The sequence below is a fragment of the Pezoporus flaviventris genome, unplaced genomic scaffold, assembly GCF_033815535.1.
Source record: "Pezoporus flaviventris isolate CSIRO_AGI_PZ_B2104156 unplaced genomic scaffold, CSIRO_AGI_Pfla_v1 ptg000036l, whole genome shotgun sequence".
Lineage (NCBI taxonomy): Eukaryota > Metazoa > Chordata > Aves > Psittaciformes > Psittacidae > Pezoporus > Pezoporus flaviventris.
In genome coordinates this window covers 42,677,807-42,698,607 of record NW_026892584.1, presented here as the reverse complement: position 1 = coordinate 42,698,607, position 20,801 = coordinate 42,677,807, and the positions used below count along the sequence as shown (strand labels likewise).

General features: G+C 53.5%; 1 protein-coding gene across 1 annotated transcript in view; it reads left to right on the top strand.

The window, feature by feature from the left end:
• The window catches only part of LOC133274696 (protein AHNAK2-like), an 83,322-nt gene extending 62,556 nt beyond the window's left edge, over positions 1–20,766 (top strand). The window contains exon 8 of the mRNA XM_061464234.1: positions 370–20,766. Coding sequence (XP_061320218.1) covers positions 370–20,007 — 19,638 coding nt within the window. The 3' untranslated portion in view covers positions 20,008–20,766. The remainder of the gene's footprint in view (positions 1–369) is intronic.
• The last annotated feature ends 35 nt before the right edge of the window (positions 20,767–20,801 follow it).

Below are 20,801 nucleotides of genomic sequence, written 5' to 3'. Positions count from 1 at the left end.
CTGCTCATAGCTTCCATCACACTCAAAATTATTTTTCTCTTCATATACATATAAATGTTATATATATATATTTGTACAGACATACATAAAGATACATCTAGAAACCTCTATTTACTGCAATGTTTTGCGAAGAACGTAACCTTCAGAAATCCATATATTACAGGCATATAATCCATTTTTAAAATGTAATTTCTGCCTGAATTATATACAACATTCTCATGTATTTTATATATATTTCACTTTTTTTATATAACAACCAGATACTGTGAATAAAAAGTACATCTATGTATTGTATAATATGTATTTTATTTCATGTCGAATCTATATTTAGTTTAGTTTTAATCTTCTGATTACTAATTATTCTTTCAGCAAAAAGAACTCAGTGACAGCATTCCTGAAGAAACACTGCATGTTTCAGGAAAAGACATTTCAGAAGAAGACAGGGAAACATTAATTGTAAGCCAAAGGGTAGGAAGAAGCAAGAGACCTAAAAAAGATAGATTGTCATGGCCAAAATTCCAGTCAATCAAAAGTAAAAAGATACTGGGGCACAGGAGATCTCATAGTACGTCAGATGCATATGAGTCTGGTATACAGGATATTTCCCCTACAAGCACAGACACAGAGTCTCAATTTCAACAAGAAGTCCACATCAGAGAAAAAAAAGGAAGCCAAAAGAAACTGAAGTTCCCAAGCATTGGATTCAAAATGCAGAGATCCAAACCAGAACCTCAAGACAGGCCAAAAAAAGAAATAAAAACTACGCTGTTAAATGAAAGAGAGAAAATACATAAAGAAGATATCAGCCTGGAAAATCCTGAAATTGTAACTGTTGAATATACCACATTGCCTGCTTACAAAACTAAAACAGCAGAGGTACATGAAACTTTAACAAAAGACTTAAATGATATGCAAAATGGCATTCCATCTTATGCAAAAAAGTGCCCTGAAGTAGAAATAAGCATTAAAAAAGACAAGGACTCAACATCAAAATTTACTGTACCTGAAGTATCAGCTATAACAACACAGATATCAAAGCCCAGTTTAGAAACACCTGATCTGAAAGAAAGCCCAACTAAACAAGTACTAACAGCCTCCTCAAAATCCCGAAAAAAGAAACAGAAAGTAATAGCAGATAAAACAGAAGAAGAAATTGGAATTAACATAGACATGATGGGACACAGAGCACAAGAATCTATACAGGTAAAAGGTCTAGAAACAGCTGCTAGAGCAGAATTACACACAACTGACACACTGGAAACAAATGAAAAACAAGCAGAAGACACACAAATATTGACAATTAAGCAACCAAAATTTGAGATTTCAATGACCAAATTAAAAGAAGCAGAGACTAAAAAGACCAAACTGGGAAGTGATTTTCCACATACAGTACCAGAAAGAACAGCTGATATGAGTTCAGAGGACAGCAGAAATTTGGGAATGAAAACTAACATGCCTGATGCAGAATCAGAACTTTCTACTTGGAAAATACAAATGCCGTCATTAAAAATTAAAAAAACACCGAAAACTGACAGGAAAATACCAAGAGAAGAAAGCACAACAGAACCAGCAGATACTGTGCTGAAGGCACGGATTGAAGATGGAATGCCAACAAGTGATAAAACATCGAAAATGGACTTCAGCATGAAAACAGGAGAAAAAGATATGGATGGAAAAGACAGTAAATTCAGACTGCCAAAATTTAAAATGCCTACATTTACATGGGCAACTGCAAAAGATGAGAAAGAGCAAACAGAATGTCATGTAAGAGACAATGAAGGAAAATTAGTAACTGTAAATGCAGGACCAAAACAAGAGGTGAGTGCATCAGAAGAAGAAATGACGGTTCCAAGTGCTGAAAATGAAATAACGAACTTAAAAGGAAAAACAAAAGATGATAAGGATATAAGACAAAGGCCAGAACTACAGGTGGCAACTCTAGAAAATCAAGCTGTAAAAACCTCTTATATAAAGAATCACATTGAGGAGAAAGAAGAAGATATAATGACTAAAAAATCTGATCTTCAAATAAAAAAAGCTGAATTAAGTATAACAACACAGAAATCAGTAGAAACAAATAAGACTAAGTCAGCAAGCGTCAAAGCTCCCAAGGTGGACATCAGCCTCCCATCTGTCGACGTCACCCTTCCAAAGGCCAGCGTTGAGCTGCAGGCGCCCGAGGCAGCCCTCAGCCTCGAAGGAGAAGCCAAAGCCCCTGAGAAGGAGGCCGTGAAGACCAAGGACGGCAAGTTCAAGATGCCCAAGTTCGGCATGCCGTCCTTCGGCTGGTCCAGCAGCAGAGAGGCCAAGGGCACCGTGGCCGCTGACGTGGACGTCAGCCTCAAGGAGCCCCACGTGACGGTGCCCTCGGGAAGCGCCGAGGTCGACGTGAGCCTGCCCGCGGCCGAGATCCAAGCGCCCGGTGTGGAGGTGACAGTCGAGACGGGCGCCGCAGGGGACGGTGAGAAAAGCCGATTTAAGATGCCCGACGTCAAGATGCCCAGCGTCAAGCTGCCCAAAGTCAAAGCTCCCCACGTGCAGGTCAGCCTGCCAAAGGGCGAGGCCTCGCTTCCCAAGGCTCAGGCCGATGTCCCGGAGGGTGAAGGCGCCGTGCAGGGTCCTGATGCCGAAAGCGGCCTGGAGGTGGCTGCCGGCAAAGTTGAGAGCGGCGGCATGAAAATACACATGCCGAAAGTCAAGGTGCCCAGCGTCGTCTTCTCCAAGCCGACCGTCAAGGCTCCCAAACTGGACGCAGACGTCTCACTGGACAAAGTCGACGTCAGCCTCCCGGAGGCTGGCCTCAAGGCTGGCGACATCAGCGTCACGGCCACCGACATCAGGCTACCCTCCGTGGAAGGCTCCGTTGAGCTCCAGGCGCCTGACATAGACCTGAAAGCCCCCTCTGCCGAAGGCTCCCTAGACACGGCCGAGCTGGAAACCACGGGCCTGAAAGGGAAGTTAAAGATGCCCAAGTTCGACAAGCCCAAATTCGGAGTGTCGCCCCCCAAGGCGGAGGCGCTCGAAGGCCAGCTCAGCCTGCCCACCGCACAGGTCGACCTCCCGTCCGCCACAGTGACGGCCGCAGGGGAGGGCACCGCGCTGGGCCTCAAAGCAGACATCCCCAGCGGCAAAAGCGAAGGGGCCGGCTGGAAGCTGGAGAAGCCCTCCCTCAAAATGCCCAAAGCGGACATCAAAGCTCCCAAGGCGGACATCAGCCTCCCATCTGTCGACGTCACCCTTCCAAAGGCCAGCGTTGAGCTGCAGGCGCCCGAGGCAGCCCTCAGCCTCGAAGGAGAAGCCAAAGCCCCAGAGAAGGAGGCCGTGAAGACCAAGGACGGCAAGTTCAAGATGCCCAAGTTCGGCATGCCGTCCTTCGGCTGGTCCAGCAGCAGAGAGGCCAAGGGCACCGTGGCCGCTGACGTGGACGTCAGCCTCAAGGAGCCCCACGTGACGGTGCCCTCGGGAAGCGCCGAAGTCGACGTGAGCCTGCCCGCGGCCGAGATCCAAGCGCCCGGTGTGGAGGTGACAGTCGAGACGGGCGCCGCAGGGGACGGTGAGAAAGGCCGATTTAAGATGCCCGACGTCAAGATGCCCAGCGTCAAGCTGCCCAAAGTCAAAGCTCCCCACGTGCAGGTCAGCCTGCCAAAGGGCGAGGCCTCGCTTCCCAAGGCTCAGGCCGATGTCCCGGAGGGCGAAGGCGCCGTGCAGGGTCCTGATGCCGAAAGCGGCCTGGAGGTGGCTGCCGGCAAAGTTGAGAGCGGCGGCATGAAAATACACATGCCGAAAGTCAAGGTGCCCAGCGTCGTCTTCTCCAAGCCGACCGTCAAGGCTCCCAAACTGGACGCAGACGTCTCACTGGACAAAGTCGACGTCAGCCTCCCGGAGGCTGGCCTCAAGGCTGGCGACATAAGCGTCACGGCCGCCGACATCAGGCTGCCCTCCGTGGAAGGCTCCGTTGAGCTCCAGGCGCCTGACATAGACCTGAAAGCCCCCTCTGCCGAAGGCTCCCTCGACGCGGCCGAGCTGGAAACCACGGGCCTGAAAGGGAAGTTAAAGATGCCCAAGTTCGACAAGCCCAAATTCGGAGTGTCGCCCCCCAAGGCGGAGGCGCTCGAAGGCCAGTTCAGCCTGCCCACCGCACAGGTCGACCTCCCGTCCGCCACAGTGACGGCCGCAGGGGAGGGCACCGCGCTGGGCCTCAAAGCCGACGTCCCCAGCGGCAAAAGCGAAGGGGCCGGCTGGAAGCTGGAGAAGCCCTCCCTCAAAATGCCCAAAGCGGACATCAAAGCTCCCAAGGCGGACATCAGCCTCCCATCTGTCGACGTCACCCTTCCAAAGGCCAGCGTTGAGCTGCAGGCGCCCGAGGCAGCCCTCAGCCTCGAAGGAGAAGCCAAAGCCCCAGAGAAGGAGGCCGTGAAGACCAAGGACGGCAAGTTCAAGATGCCCAAGTTCGGCATGCCGTCCTTCGGCTGGTCCAGCAGCAGAGAGGCCAAGGGCACCGTGGCCGCTGACGTGGACGTCAGCCTCAAGGAGCCCCACGTGACGGTGCCCTCGGGAAGCGCCGAGGTCGACGTGAGCCTGCCCGCGGCCGAGATCCAAGCGCCCGGTGTGGAGGTGACAGTCGAGACGGGCGCCGCAGGGGACGGTGAGAAAGGCCGATTTAAGATGCCCGACGTCAAGATGCCCAGCGTCAAGCTGCCCAAAGTCAAAGCTCCCCACGTGCAGGTCAGCCTGCCAAAGGGCGAGGCCTCGCTTCCCAAGGCTCAGGCCGATGTCCCGGAGGGCGAAGGCGCCGTGCAGGGTCCTGATGCCGAAAGCGGCCTGGAGGTGGCTGCCGGCAAAGTTGAGAGCGGCGGCATGAAAATACACATGCCGAAAGTCAAGGTGCCCAGCGTCGTCTTCTCCAAGCCGACCGTCAAGGCTCCCAAACTGGACGCAGATGTCTCACTGGACAAAGTCGACGTCAGCCTCCCGGAGGCTGGCCTCAAGGCTGGCGACATCAGCGTCACGGCCGCCAACATCAGGCTGCCCTCCGTGGAAGGCTCCGTTGAGCTCCAGGCGCCTGACATAGACCTGAAAGCCCCCTCTGCCGAAGGCTCCCTCGACGCGGCCGAGCTGGAAACCACGGGCCTGAAAGGGAAGTTAAAGATGCCCAAGTTCGACAAGCCCAAATTCGGAGTGTCGCCCCCCAAGGCGGAGGCGCTCGAAGGCCAGCTCAGCCTGCCCACCGCACAGGTCGACCTCCCGTCCGCCACAGTGACGGCCGCAGGGGAGGGCACCGCGCTGGGCCTCAAAGCCGACATCCCCAGCGGCAAAAGCGAAGGGGCCGGCTGGAAGCTGGAGAAGCCCTCCCTCAAAATGCCCAAAGCGGACATCAAAGCTCCCAAGGCGGACATCAGCCTCCCATCTGTCGACGTCACCCTTCCAAAGGCCAGCGTTGAGCTGCAGGCGCCCGAGGCAGCCCTCAGCCTCGAAGGAGAAGCCAAAGCCCCAGAGAAGGAGGCCGTGAAGACCAAGGACGGCAAGTTCAAGATGCCCAAGTTCGGCATGCCGTCCTTCGGCTGGTCCAGCAGCAGAGAGGCCAAGGGCACCGTGGCCGCTGACGTGGACGTCAGCCTCAAGGAGCCCCACGTGACGGTGCCCTCGGGAAGCGCCGAGGTCGACGTGAGCCTGCCCGCGGCCGAGATCCAAGCGCCCGGTGTGGAGGTGACAGTCGAGACGGGCGCCGCAGGGGACGGTGAGAAAGGCCGATTTAAGATGCCCGACGTCAAGATGCCCAGCGTCAAGCTGCCCAAAGTCAAAGCTCCCCACGTGCAGGTCAGCCTGCCAAAGGGCGAGGCCTCGCTTCCCAAGGCTCAGGCCGATGTCCCGGAGGGTGAAGGCGCCGTGCAGGGTCCTGATGCCGAAAGCGGCCTGGAGGTGGCTGCCGGCAAAGTTGAGAGCGGCGGCATGAAAATACACATGCCGAAAGTCAAGGTGCCCAGCGTCGTCTTCTCCAAGCCGACCGTCAAGGCTCCCAAACTGGACGCAGATGTCTCACTGGACAAAGTCGACGTCAGCCTCCCGGAGGCTGGCCTCAAGGCTGGCGACATCAGCGTCACGGCCGCCGACATCAGGCTGCCCTCCGTGGAAGGCTCCGTTGAGCTCCAGGCGCCTGACATAGACCTGAAAGCCCCCTCTGCCGAAGGCTCCCTCGACGCGGCCGAGCTGGAAACCACGGGCCTGAAAGGGAAGTTAAAGATGCCCAAGTTCGACAAGCCCAAATTCGGAGTGTCGCCCCCCAAGGTGGAGGCGCTCGAAGGCCAGCTCAGCCTGCCCACCGCACAGGTCGACCTCCCGTCCGCCACAGTGACGGCCGCAGGGGAGGGCACCGCGCTGGGCCTCAAAGCCGACGTCCCCAGCGGCAAAAGCGAAGGGGCCGGCTGGAAGCTGGAGAAGCCCTCCCTCAAAATGCCCAAAGCGGACATCAAAGCTCCCAAGGCGGACATCAGCCTCCCATCTGTCGACGTCACCCTTCCAAAGGCCAGCGTTGAGCTGCAGGCGCCCGAGGCAGCCCTCAGCCTCGAAGGAGAAGCCAAAGCCCCAGAGAAGGAGGCCGTGAAGACCAAGGACGGCAAGTTCAAGATGCCCAAGTTCGGCATGCCGTCCTTCGGCTGGTCCAGCAGCAGAGAGGCCAAGGGCACCGTGGCCGCTGACGTGGACGTCAGCCTCAAGGAGCCCCACGTGACGGTGCCCTCGGGAAGCGCCGAGGTCGACGTGAGCCTGCCCGCGGCCGAGATCCAAGCGCCCGGTGTGGAGGTGACAGTCGAGACGGGCGCCGCAGGGGACGGTGAGAAAGGCCGATTTAAGATGCCCGACGTCAAGATGCCCAGCGTCAAGCTGCCCAAAGTCAAAGCTCCCCACGTGCAGGTCAGCCTGCCAAAGGGCGAGGCCTCGCTTCCCAAGGCTCAGGCCGATGTCCCGGAGGGCGAAGGCGCCGTGCAGGGTCCTGATGCCGAAAGCGGCCTGGAGGCGGCTGCCGGCAAAGTTGAGAGCGGCGGCATGAAAATACACATGCCGAAAGTCAAGGTGCCCAGCGTCGTCTTCTCCAAGCCGACCGTCAAGGCTCCCAAACTGGACGCAGACGTCTCACTGGACAAAGTCGACGTCAGCCTCCCGGAGGCTGGCCTCAAGGCTGGCGACATAAGCGTCACGGCCGCCAACATCAGGCTGCCCTCCGTGGAAGGCTCCGTTGAGCTCCAGGCGCCTGACATAGACCTGAAAGCCCCCTCTGCCGAAGGCTCCCTAGACACGGCCGAGCTGGAAACCACGGGCCTGAAAGGGAAGTTAAAGATGCCCAAGTTCGACAAGCCCAAATTCGGAGTGTCGCCCCCCAAGGCGGAGGCGCTCGAAGGCCAGCTCAGCCTGCCCACCGCACAGGTCGACCTCCCGTCCGCCACAGTGACGGCCGCAGGGGAGGGCACCGCGCTGGGCCTCAAAGCCGACATCCCCAGCGGCAAAAGCGAAGGGGCCGGCTGGAAGCTGGAGAAGCCCTCCCTCAAAATGCCCAAAGCGGACATCAAAGCTCCCAAGGCGGACATCAGCCTCCCATCTGTCGACGTCACCCTTCCAAAGGCCAGCGTTGAGCTGCAGGCGCCCGAGGCAGCCCTCAGCCTCGAAGGAGAAGCCAAAGCCCCAGAGAAGGAGGCCGTGAAGACCAAGGACGGCAAGTTCAAGATGCCCAAGTTCGGCATGCCGTCCTTCGGCTGGTCCAGCAGCAGAGAGGCCAAGGGCACCGTGGCCGCTGACGTGGACGTCAGCCTCAAGGAGCCCCACGTGACGGTGCCCTCGGGAAGCGCCGAGGTCGACGTGAGCCTGCCCGCGGCCGAGATCCAAGCGCCCGGTGTGGAGGTGACAGTCGAGACGGGCGCCGCAGGGGACGGTGAGAAAGGCCGATTTAAGATGCCCGACGTCAAGATGCCCAGCGTCAAGCTGCCCAAAGTCAAAGCTCCCCACGTGCAGGTCAGCCTGCCAAAGGGCGAGGCCTCGCTTCCCAAGGCTCAGGCCGATGTCCCGGAGGGCGAAGGCGCCGTGCAGGGTCCTGATGCCGAAAGCGGCCTGGAGGTGGCTGCCGGCAAAGTTGAGAGCGGCGGCATGAAAATACACATGCCGAAAGTCAAGGTGCCCAGCGTCGTCTTCTCCAAGCCGACCGTCAAGGCTCCCAAACTGGACGCAGATGTCTCACTGGACAAAGTCGACGTCAGCCTCCCGGAGGCTGGCCTCAAGGCTGGCGACATCAGCGTCACGGCCGCCAACATCAGGCTGCCCTCCGTGGAAGGCTCCGTTGAGCTCCAGGCGCCTGACATAGACCTGAAAGCCCCCTCTGCCGAAGGCTCCCTCGACGCGGCCAAGCTGGAAACCACGGGCCTGAAAGGGAAGTTAAAGATGCCCAAGTTCGACAAGCCCAAATTCGGAGTGTCGCCCCCCAAGGCGGAGGCGCTCGAAGGCCAGCTCAGCCTGCCCACCGCACAGGTCGACCTCCCGTCCGCCACAGTGACGGCCGCAGGGGAGGGCACCGCGCTGGGCCTCAAAGCCGACGTCCCCAGCGGCAAAAGCGAAGGGGCCGGCTGGAAGCTGGAGAAGCCCTCCCTCAAAATGCCCAAAGCGGACATCAAAGCTCCCAAGGCGGACATCAGCCTCCCATCTGTCGACGTCACCCTTCCAAAGGCCAGCGTTGAGCTGCAGGCGCCCGAGGCAGCCCTCAGCCTCGAAGGAGAAGCCAAAGCCCCAGAGAAGGAGGCCGTGAAGACCAAGGACGGCAAGTTCAAGATGCCCAAGTTCGGCATGCCGTCCTTCGGCTGGTCCAGCAGCAGAGAGGCCAAGGGCACCGTGGCCGCTGACGTGGACGTCAGCCTCAAGGAGCCCCACGTGACGGTGCCCTCGGGAAGCGCCGAGGTCGACGTGAGCCTGCCCGCGGCCGAGATCCAAGCGCCCGGTGTGGAGGTGACAGTCGAGACGGGCGCCGCAGGGGACGGTGAGAAAGGCCGATTTAAGATGCCCGACGTCAAGATGCCCAGCGTCAAGCTGCCCAAAGTCAAAGCTCCCCACGTGCAGGTCAGCCTGCCAAAGGGCGAGGCCTCGCTTCCCAAGGCTCAGGCCGATGTCCCGGAGGGCGAAGGCGCCGTGCAGGGTCCTGATGCCGAAAGCGGCCTGGAGGTGGCTGCCGGCAAAGTTGAGAGCGGCGGCATGAAAATACACATGCCGAAAGTCAAGGTGCCCAGCGTCGTCTTCTCCAAGCCGACCGTCAAGGCTCCCAAACTGGACGCAGACGTCTCACTGGACAAAGTCGACGTCAGCCTCCCGGAGGCTGGCCTCAAGGCTGGCGACATAAGCGTCACGGCCGCCAACATCAGGCTGCCCTCCGTGGAAGGCTCCGTTGAGCTCCAGGCGCCTGACATAGACCTGAAAGCCCCCTCTGCCGAAGGCTCCCTCGACGCGGCCGAGCTGGAAACCACGGGCCTGAAAGGGAAGTTAAAGATGCCCAAGTTCGACAAGCCCAAATTCGGAGTGTCGCCCCCCAAGGCGGAGGCGCTCGAAGGCCAGTTCAGCCTGCCCACCGCACAGGTCGACCTCCCGTCCGCCACAGTGACGGCCGCAGGGGAGGGCACCGCGCTGGGCCTCAAAGCCGACGTCCCCAGCGGCAAAAGCGAAGGGGCCGGCTGGAAGCTGGAGAAGCCCTCCCTCAAAATGCCCAAAGCGGACATCAAAGCTCCCAAGGCGGACATCAGCCTCCCATCTGTCGACGTCACCCTTCCAAAGGCCAGCGTTGAGCTGCAGGCGCCCGAGGCAGCCCTCAGCCTCGAAGGAGAAGCCAAAGCCCCAGAGAAGGAGGCCGTGAAGACCAAGGACGGCAAGTTCAAGATGCCCAAGTTCGGCATGCCGTCCTTCGGCTGGTCCAGCAGCAGAGAGGCCAAGGGCACCGTGGCCGCTGACGTGGACGTCAGCCTCAAGGAGCCCCACGTGACGGTGCCCTCGGGAAGCGCCGAGGTCGACGTGAGCCTGCCCGCGGCCGAGATCCAAGCGCCCGGTGTGGAGGTGACAGTCGAGACGGGCGCCGCAGGGGACGGTGAGAAAGGCCGATTTAAGATGCCCGACGTCAAGATGCCCAGCGTCAAGCTGCCCAAAGTCAAAGCTCCCCACGTGCAGGTCAGCCTGCCAAAGGGCGAGGCCTCGCTTCCCAAGGCTCAGGCCGATGTCCCGGAGGGCGAAGGCGCCGTGCAGGGTCCTGATGCCGAAAGCGGCCTGGAGGTGGCTGCCGGCAAAGTTGAGAGCGGCGGCATGAAAATACACATGCCGAAAGTCAAGTTGCCCAGCGTCGTCTTCTCCAAGCCGACCGTCAAGGCTCCCAAACTGGACGCAGACGTCTCACTGGACAAAGTCGACGTCAGCCTCCCGGAGGCTGGCCTCAAGGCTGGCGACATCAGCGTCACGGCCGCCGACATCAGGCTGCCCTCCGTGGAAGGCTCCGTTGAGCTCCAGGCGCCTGACATAGACCTGAAAGCCCCCTCTGCCGAAGGCTCCCTCGACGCGGCCGAGCTGGAAACCACGGGCCTGAAAGGGAAGTTAAAGATGCCCAAGTTCGACAAGCCCAAATTCGGAGTGTCGCCCCCCAAGGCGGAGGCGCTCGAAGGCCAGCTCAGCCTGCCCACCGCACAGGTCGACCTCCCGTCCGCCACAGTGACGGCCGCAGGGGAGGGCACCGCGCTGGGCCTCAAAGCCGACATCCCCAGCGGCAAAAGCGAAGGGGCCGGCTGGAAGCTGGAGAAGCCCTCCCTCAAAATGCCCAAAGCGGACATCAAAGCTCCCAAGGCGGACATCAGCCTCCCATCTGTCGACGTCACCCTTCCAAAGGCCAGCGTTGAGCTGCAGGCGCCCGAGGCAGCCCTCAGCCTCGAAGGAGAAGCCAAAGCCCCAGAGAAGGAGGCCGTGAAGACCAAGGACGGCAAGTTCAAGATGCCCAAGTTCGGCATGCCGTCCTTCGGCTGGTCCAGCAGCAGAGAGGCCAAGGGCACCGTGGCCGCTGACGTGGACGTCAGCCTCAAGGAGCCCCACGTGACGGTGCCCTCGGGAAGCGCCGAGGTCGACGTGAGCCTGCCCGCGGCCGAGATCCAAGCGCCCGGTGTGGAGGTGACAGTCGAGACGGGCGCCGCAGGGGACGGTGAGAAAGGCCGATTTAAGATGCCCGACGTCAAGATGCCCAGCGTCAAGCTGCCCAAAGTCAAAGCTCCCCACGTGCAGGTCAGCCTGCCAAAGGGCGAGGCCTCGCTTCCCAAGGCTCAGGCCGATGTCCCGGAGGGCGAAGGCGCCGTGCAGGGTCCTGATGCCGAAAGCGGCCTGGAGGCGGCTGCCGGCAAAGTTGAGAGCGGCGGCATGAAAATACACATGCCGAAAGTCAAGGTGCCCAGCGTCGTCTTCTCCAAGCCGACCGTCAAGGCTCCCAAACTGGACGCAGACGTCTCACTGGACAAAGTCGACGTCAGCCTCCCGGAGGCTGGCCTCAAGGCTGGCGACATCAGCGTCACGGCCGCCAACATCAGGCTGCCCTCCGTGGAAGGCTCCGTTGAGCTCCAGGCGCCTGACATAGACCTGAAAGCCCCCTCTGCCGAAGGCTCCCTAGACACGGCCGAGCTGGAAACCACGGGCCTGAAAGGGAAGTTAAAGATGCCCAAGTTCGACAAGCCCAAATTCGGAGTGTCGCCCCCCAAGGCGGAGGCGCTCGAAGGCCAGCTCAGCCTGCCCACCGCACAGGTCGACCTCCCGTCCGCCACAGTGACGGCCGCAGGGGAGGGCACCGCGCTGGGCCTCAAAGCTGACATCCCCAGCGGCAAAAGCGAAGGGGCCGGCTGGAAGCTGGAGAAGCCCTCCCTCAAAATGCCCAAAGCGGACATCAAAGCTCCCAAGGCGGACATCAGCCTCCCATCTGTCGACGTCACCCTTCCAAAGGCCAGCGTTGAGCTGCAGGCGCCCGAGGCAGCCCTCAGCCTCGAAGGAGAAGCCAAAGCCCCAGAGAAGGAGGCCGTGAAGACCAAGGACGGCAAGTTCAAGATGCCCAAGTTCGGCATTCCGTCCTTCGGCTGGTCCAGCAGCAGAGAGGCCAAGGGCACCGTGGCCGCTGACGTGGACGTCAGCCTCAAGGAGCCCCACGTGACGGTGCCCTCAGGAAGCGCCGAAGTCGACGTGAGCCTGCCCGCGGCCGAGATCCAAGCGCCCGGTGTGGAGGTGACAGTCGAGACGGGCGCCGCAGGGGACGGTGAGAAAGGCCGATTTAAGATGCCCGACGTCAAGATGCCCAGCGTCAAGCTGCCCAAAGTCAAAGCTCCCCACGTGCAGGTCAGCCTGCCAAAGGGCGAGGCCTCGCTTCCCAAGGCTCAGGCCGATGTCCCGGAGGGCGAAGGCGCCGTGCAGGGTCCTGATGCCGAAAGCGGCCTGGAGGTGGCTGCCGGCAAAGTTGAGAGCGGCGGCATGAAAATACACATGCCGAAAGTCAAGGTGCCCAGCGTCGTCTTCTCCAAGCCGACCGTCAAGGCTCCCAAACTGGACGCAGACGTCTCACTGGACAAAGTCGACGTCAGCCTCCCGGAGGCTGGCCTCAAGGCTGGCGACATAAGCGTCACGGCCGCCGACATCAGGCTGCCCTCCGTGGAAGGCTCCGTTGAGCTCCAGGCGCCTGACATAGACCTGAAAGCCCCCTCTGCCGAAGGCTCCCTCGACGCGGCCGAGCTGGAAACCACGGGCCTGAAAGGGAAGTTAAAGATGCCCAAGTTCGACAAGCCCAAATTCGGAGTGTCGCCCCCCAAGGCGGAGGCGCTCGAAGGCCAGTTCAGCCTGCCCACCGCACAGGTCGACCTCCCGTCCGCCACAGTGACGGCCGCAGGGGAGGGCACCGCGCTGGGCCTCAAAGCCGACGTCCCCAGCGGCAAAAGCGAAGGGGCCGGCTGGAAGCTGGAGAAGCCCTCCCTCAAAATGCCCAAAGCGGACATCAAAGCTCCCAAGGCGGACATCAGCCTCCCATCTGTCGACGTCACCCTTCCAAAGGCCAGCGTTGAGCTGCAGGCGCCCGAGGCAGCCCTCAGCCTCGAAGGAGAAGCCAAAGCCCCAGAGAAGGAGGCCGTGAAGACCAAGGACGGCAAGTTCAAGATGCCCAAGTTCGGCATGCCGTCCTTCGGCTGGTCCAGCAGCAGAGAGGCCAAGGGCACCGTGGCCGCTGACGTGGACGTCAGCCTCAAGGAGCCCCACGTGACGGTGCCCTCGGGAAGCGCCGAGGTCGACGTGAGCCTGCCCGCGGCCGAGATCCAAGCGCCCGGTGTGGAGGTGACAGTCGAGACGGGCGCCGCAGGGGACGGTGAGAAAGGCCGATTTAAGATGCCCGACGCCAAGATGCCCAGCGTCAAGCTGCCCAAAGTCAAAGCTCCCCACGTGCAGGTCAGCCTGCCAAAGGGCGAGGCCTCGCTTCCCAAGGCTCAGGCCGATGTCCCGGAGGGCGAAGGCGCCGTGCAGGGTCCTGATGCCGAAAGCGGCCTGGAGGTGGCTGCCGGCAAAGTTGAGAGCGGCGGCATGAAAATACACATGCCGAAAGTCAAGGTGCCCAGCGTCGTCTTCTCCAAGCCGACCGTCAAGGCTCCCAAACTGGACGCAGACGTCTCACTGGACAAAGTCGACGTCAGCCTCCCGGAGGCTGGCCTCAAGGCTGGCGACATCAGCGTCACGGCCACCGACATCAGGCTGCCCTCCGTGGAAGGCTCCGTTGAGCTCCAGGCGCCTGACATAGACCTGAAAGCCCCCTCTGCCGAAGGCTCCCTAGACACGGCCGAGCTGGAAACCACGGGCCTGAAAGGGAAGTTAAAGATGCCCAAGTTCGACAAGCCCAAATTCGGAGTGTCGCCCCCCAAGGCGGAGGCGCTCGAAGGCCAGCTCAGCCTGCCCACCGCACAGGTCGACCTCCCGTCCGCCACAGTGACGGCCGCAGGGGAGGGCACCGCGCTGGGCCTCAAAGCCGACATCCCCAGCGGCAAAAGCGAAGGGGCCGGCTGGAAGCTGGAGAAGCCCTCCCTCAAAATGCCCAAAGCGGACATCAAAGCTCCCAAGGCGGACATCAGCCTCCCATCTGTCGACGTCACCCTTCCAAAGGCCAGCGTTGAGCTGCAGGCGCCCGAGGCAGCCCTCAGCCTCGAAGGAGAAGCCAAAGCCCCAGAGAAGGAGGCCGTGAAGACCAAGGACGGCAAGTTCAAGATGCCCAAGTTCGGCATGCCGTCCTTCGGCTGGTCCAGCAGCAGAGAGGCCAAGGGCACCGTGGCCGCTGACATGGACGTCAGCCTCAAGGAGCCCCACGTGACGGTGCCCTCGGGAAGCGCCGAGGTCGACGTGAGCCTGCCCGCGGCCGAGATCCAAGCGCCCGGTGTGGAGGTGACAGTCGAGACGGGCGCCGCAGGGGACGGTGAGAAAGGCCGATTTAAGATGCCCGACGTCAAGATGCCCAGCGTCAAGCTGCCCAAAGTCAAAGCTCCCCACGTGCAGGTCAGCCTGCCAAAGGGCGAGGCCTCACTTCCCAAGGCTCAGGCCGATGCCCCGGAGGGCGAAGGCACTGTGCAGGGTCCTGATGCCGAAAGCGGCCTGGAGGTGGCTTCCAGCAAAGTTTCTCTTTATTATTCTGTAACAGAGCATACTCCTGCTGTTATTTCAGGTAGGGTTGGAGCTGATGTTCCTACTGTTAATAAGGGAGTTATTTGCTCTAAAAATACAATGTTACGAATTCCTGTCTTGTGTTTCTCCAAAGTTGATATTGGTTCTTCCAAATATGAGCAGGATTCCCCATTACCAAAATGTGATATTACTCTTACCAAATATCAAATGAATCTAGTAGAATCTGAGTCCAAAATGTCATCTCTTGCTGATGAGAATATTTCAGTAACAGATTTTGAATTTTTAAGTGAAAATGCTTCTTTGGAGCAAGGAACTCTGAAGCCAGGATGTAAACTACCATCTGCTGAAATACCTGTAGATGACACAGAGTTTACAGTTAAAATTCCTAAATTCCAAAGACCAAAATTTGGATTTTCTTTGTCCGTGGGAAAACCATCAGTAAGTGACATTGGTTCCAAAGAGGAATCTGAAATTTCCAGGGAAAGCACAACATCTGATATGGCTGATATTGACAAACTAACTCAGATCTGTGATGCTGAGTTTGGCGTAAAGATGCACAAGCCTTCACCTGAAATTGTTCTAGATGCACCCAGGTTGGATGTCTGTCTCCCATCAATGGAAGTTAGCATGCCAAAACTAGAAGTGGAAATCGATGGCCCAGATTTAGAATGCAAGGCAGAACAGGAAGTATTTTCAGGAGAGATGGACACTGGGGAGAAAGAAAACAAAGTTAAAAAGTCAAAATTCAAACTCCCGTCGTTTAGTTGGTCACCAAAGAAAGAAGGTATTGCTCCTTCTGAAGTGGAAGGACATCTGCAAGAACCAGCTTTGTCTACTCTGTCTCAAGACACAGAATCTGAATTAATATTTCTTACCCCTGAGAATCAAAACCTTCATGTAGAATTTGACACATCAATAGAAAAAGATGGTGGAAAGGGCAGAATCAAGAAGTCTCAGTTTACCATGCCAAAGATCTCATTCCCTAAAATGAAAGGTCAGAAAGTCCAGGTATCTCTGCCTGTACTGGAAACTGACACTTGCGGTCCCAAACAAGAGAAAAAAGGTGTTTCAGTACAGGAATCTGAGAAAGGAAGTAGTGTAGAAGGGGCAGAACTGGACATAAAAATGACAAAAATTACAGTCCCAACTTCAGAATTTTCCAAAGCAGAAATCAGAGCTCCCAAAATAGAGATGGGTATGCCTACAGGTGAGGTCATACTTCCTACATGTGAAGAAAATGACCTGACATTGAAATCTGCCGCTGCTAATGCCAGCCTCTCCCCCTCGGATATTAAGATGACAACTGAAGGCTCCCTTGAGGTGAAGAGTCTTGACACAAGTGTTGAAAGAACATCAAGTGAAATTGCTATGGGTGATGTAGAAATAAAAATGGAAGGTGCTGAAGGGAGAACAAAAATGTCTAAATTCCAAATGCCAAAATTTGGAATTACAGATTCTAAAGGGAAAGGGTCAGAAAAGGAGGTCAGAAAATCCAAATCAGAAGTCAAGGTTCCTCAACTAAAACCAATGGTAGAAATAGCTGACATTGCTGTTGAAGCACCAAAATGGGAGGTGGAATGTGGTACAGGAACAGAAACTTACAGCCCTAAAGTCAAAATGACCAAAGCTGACAATAGGGCATCAGAGGCTGACATTTCTATTCCAAAACCAGACACTGGTATTGAGGATTCAGATGCAGTACTAAAAACTAAAGGGGAAAGAAAGCAGGATGGAGATGGAGAAGGAGGACATTTCAAAATGCCAAAATTCAAACTTCCATCCTTTAGTTGGTCACCAAAGAAAGAAACAAGTGTTAAACTGGATTCTGGAGTGAATTTGGAAGATCATAAACTTGCTGCAATGTCAAGCAAAATAGACACAGAAGTGAGAGAAACTGCAACTGATGACCAAGGTAGTGGGCCAGACCTTGATCTGGAAATATCTGCAGGAAAAACTGAACAGAAAAATCCAAGTAAAAAGCCTCAATTTGTCATGCCTAAAATTTCACTCTCCAAGATCAAGGTTCCCAAACCTCATACTCGTTCACCAAAAGTTGAAGCTGACACTACTATTCTTGAAACAGAGAGAGAGGGTGATGATTCAATACAGACACCTGATATAGAAAGAAGCGATTTTGAAAGAACACAAGAAGGGACACAAATAGGCATAAAACCATCTGATGTTAAGATCTCCACTCTGGACTTTTCAAAAATAGAAACTGGAGCCTCCCAAACTGAAATGAGAGTCAGCTCAGCAAAGATCGGTGCTGCTCTGCCTCTTTCAGAGGGGAGTTTTCAACAACTTGTCTTAAAATCAAGTTCTACCAATGAAGATACCATTCAGAAAACAGGTATTAAGTTCCCTAAAGAAGAAACTCCAATAGAACCGAGGAGCCCTGAAATAATAACAGAAAAGTCATTAGTTGTGGATGGAAGAAAGATTAATTTGGAAGGTGCTGAAGGGAAGATTAAAATGCCCAAATTTCAGAAGCCAAAATTTGGAATTTCCCTAACAAAAGGGAAAGGCCCAGAGACAGAAATCAACTCTCCAAAAATAGAAGCTGAGGTACCCCAGCTAAAAATGACAAAGGAAACTGCTGACATTGATGTGGGAGTTCCAGTATCAGAACTTACATCTAATATGTCAGATCCTGGAGTAGGTGTTTGTAAGATAAAAACACCTCAAATTCTGACAGCTGGCATCAAAGCACCAAAGGTAGATGTAAGCCTCCAGTCAGTGTCTAAACCAATGACAGAGGGAGCTGTTGAGAGCCTTGAGGAGAAATATATCAAATTAAAAGAAGAATATGATATAAAAGCTGAAGAAGGTCAGACTGAAGAACATCAGGGATGGTTTAAAATGCCGAAATTCAGAATACCTGCATTTGGCAGGACATCCTTAAAGGAAAAAAAAGGTGATGCTTATATCGAAAGATGTATGGAAGAAGCTCAGGCAGTCATTCCCTCTGCTGAAGTACAAACTGAAATGAGTATTCCTGAAAATCCATTCGCATTACCACATGCAGTCACTGAAATGACTATTGGAAAAGAAGGGATTCCAAAATTAGGAGATTCTGTGAAGAGTTCTGATGTTAGCTTGGCAAAGATGGAAGGAGATATTTTGTTGTCCACAGAAAGAGTAGATAGCACAGTGAATATTCCAAAAACTGAAACTTATGCAGATATAGTTAAGCACAGTGCTGAAGGACAAAAAAAGTATACTTCAGAACTCACAGTATCTCCAGCAGAATTTGATAAAGATAACAGTTTAACAGATAGGTTTTCTACGTGTACTCTGACTCTTCAAGGGCATAAAATCAAATCACAGGATATAGAAGTCCCAAAGGCAGAAAGTTCCTCTAAGTTAGAGACTTCAGGAACAGGATGTATACCATCATCAGCTGAAAACACTCTGGATGCAATGCAGGAGAAAATAGATGTTAGTCTTCCAAAGGAAGAGCTAGTTATTCAAAATCAAGAGGCAGTAATTAAACGAGGAAAGATAAAGGGTGAGATGAAAATTACAGGAAAAGACAGTGAAGGAAGCCAATTGAAAAGGCCTGTGAGTGAGTGGTCTACAGCAAAGGGATCAGAAGATGGTGCTTATGTTACAGCTAAGCTGGAAGATCTAATGGTAGAAGTTCCAGTAGTGAAGATGGACGTTAAATTTGCTAAAGTAGATCCTGAAATGAAATTTCAAGTGGAAAGTGTTGAAAAGGACATGTCTGCAGGAGGGCAAGTGCAAGTAGAAAATAGAGCAGAAACAAGTAAAATTAAAACATACAAGTTTAAGATTCCAAAGTTTGGAGTGTTGCATTCAGAAGTCGAGGGTTTTGAAGATGATATCAATTTGCCAAAGTCAGAAGCTGATTCAGTATCTAAAGCTGAAATAGGCGCAGCAGAGATGCAGTTTCAAAAATTAGAAAAATCTATTGGCCTGAAACGTCCATCTCTAGAGCATATGGAAGCATCTGCCAGAATAACAGCAGACGAATCACAAGATGACCCAGAAGTAAATACAAAAATTCCCAAGCTAAAAATACCAAGGTTTACTTTCAAAGCTCTTCCAATTGAAGCTGATGTTTCAGTGTCAAAAGTGGTAACAGATCCAAAGGGATCTAGTACTGACATTGAAGTAGTGCAACTGCAAGAAAGCTCTGATATCCCCAAAGAAACACCAGTGGCTCTAGAGGGTAGTGTTCTAAAAGCAAAAAGCAAAATTCTAACACTAACTGAACCTGACATTAAAACAGCACAGATGACTACTACCATAGGGTCCTCCCTTCCAAACACAGGGCAAGACATTCACTGGTCATATGTAGAGGGCCAAGAAGCGAGTGAGAAAGTAGAACCTGAACATGTTGCTATTGAAAGATGTGAGATTTATACTACTGAAATAGTGAAAGAATCAGAGATTCTCTCATCAGAAGTCAAAACTCCTGCTTTGGGATTCTCATTGCTCAAGGTGAAGTTGCCTGAATCACATAGCAACTTAGAAGTGCTAGTCCAGCAGCCATCTCCAACAGAGGGTGTGTCAGTGAACACATCTAAATATGCTGATGAAAGTTTTGGAGGAGCAGCACGGAGGACTGACAGTGCTGAGCTTAAACTATCTGACAATCTACACAGTGAGATTGAAGAATCTATTGGAGAAGTAAGTTTGCCAAAGTTAAAAACATCTGCTGTTGAAGTAAAGCCTTCCAGTAAACTTGAAGAGAGTCTTCCTGGTCAATCACTGCAGGGAATAACTGCAGATCCTCTCTCTAAAGATGAGAATGTAGCTGAAGCACTAAAAGGTGAAGAAAAAGACATAACCAATGGAAAAGAAAAGACTGATAGTAAAAGATCTCCTGGAAGATTCAAATTTTGGCTTCCAAGTATTGGCTTTTCATCTTCTGGTGATGAAACTAGCACAGATTCAAAAACAGAAGTAAAAAAGTTAGTTCCAGAAGAAGTGAAACCTGCTGACACATCAGGTCATGATTCTTCTAAGCAAACTGAAAAAACTGGATGGTTTAGATTTCCCAAGCTTGGTTTCACATCTCCTTCCAAAAAGGCTAAAACTGTTGACAAAGAAGAGATGGGTCATGGAGAGGGAAGAATCTCAGATGAAGATAGCCCATCAGATAAACCTGATGTATTTTTTGATGCACAAGAAAGCTTATCACCTAAAGATACAACAGAGGATGAAACAGTTGAAGCTGATGTGCTCTCATCTAATGTTCCAGTTTCTGGAACTATCGTGACATCTTCAGCAAGAACTGAACTAATCTTGTTGGAAGAAGAAAAAGATAGTCAATCTAATATTCCTGGAGATAAAACCAAATGAAAATTATCTTTTCTCAATTCTCAATGAAAATAAAATAATCTACATGTACAGACAAGAATGTTTTCTTAATTTTTTAGTAACTGAAAATTAAACAAAACCTAAAACTTATTCATGATTATGTTTAGATTATAGATTACTTCCAAAATGGAATATAACCTAGTACTATGAGAAGTACACTTACATGTTTAGATTTTGGACCTTTCTGACCTACTTTTTCTTTCTTATTAAAATATTTTTCTTTATTTCAGCTAAGGTAATATATATATATATATCCCATGAACATTTTAAAATGCAAAATGAAAACAAAATACTAGTGTAGAGAGACTAACTCTTTACCTCTTCCTCTCTTCTCATTTTTTCATTATTGTGGTGGGTCATATTTAGCCTTAAAAGAATTTTAAAAGAAAACCAGAATAAATTCAAGACCAAAAACCATGTAACTAACTCACATTTTTAAGATACCAAAAAAAAAACCCAAACAACATTCTGACAAAGAATAATTATTGAAATGTGAATAAATAAATTTTTATGTATATATTTACTGAATACTTAAATACACAGAATGATCTGCCACAGTGGTGGAATTGCTTCAAAGATTTTTCTGGGACAGGAGATGTATATAATAATTTGCTTCTCTGTTTATATTAGTGCTTCTCTCAAGTTCACAACAAAAAACAAAGTGCATATGTGACAGCCTTCATGTGTATCATTAAAACACTGTATTCTTAATTCACAATAAACTCACCATATGAATAATAACTCGAGTATTGTGAGTTACTGATAGTGCTGTTAGC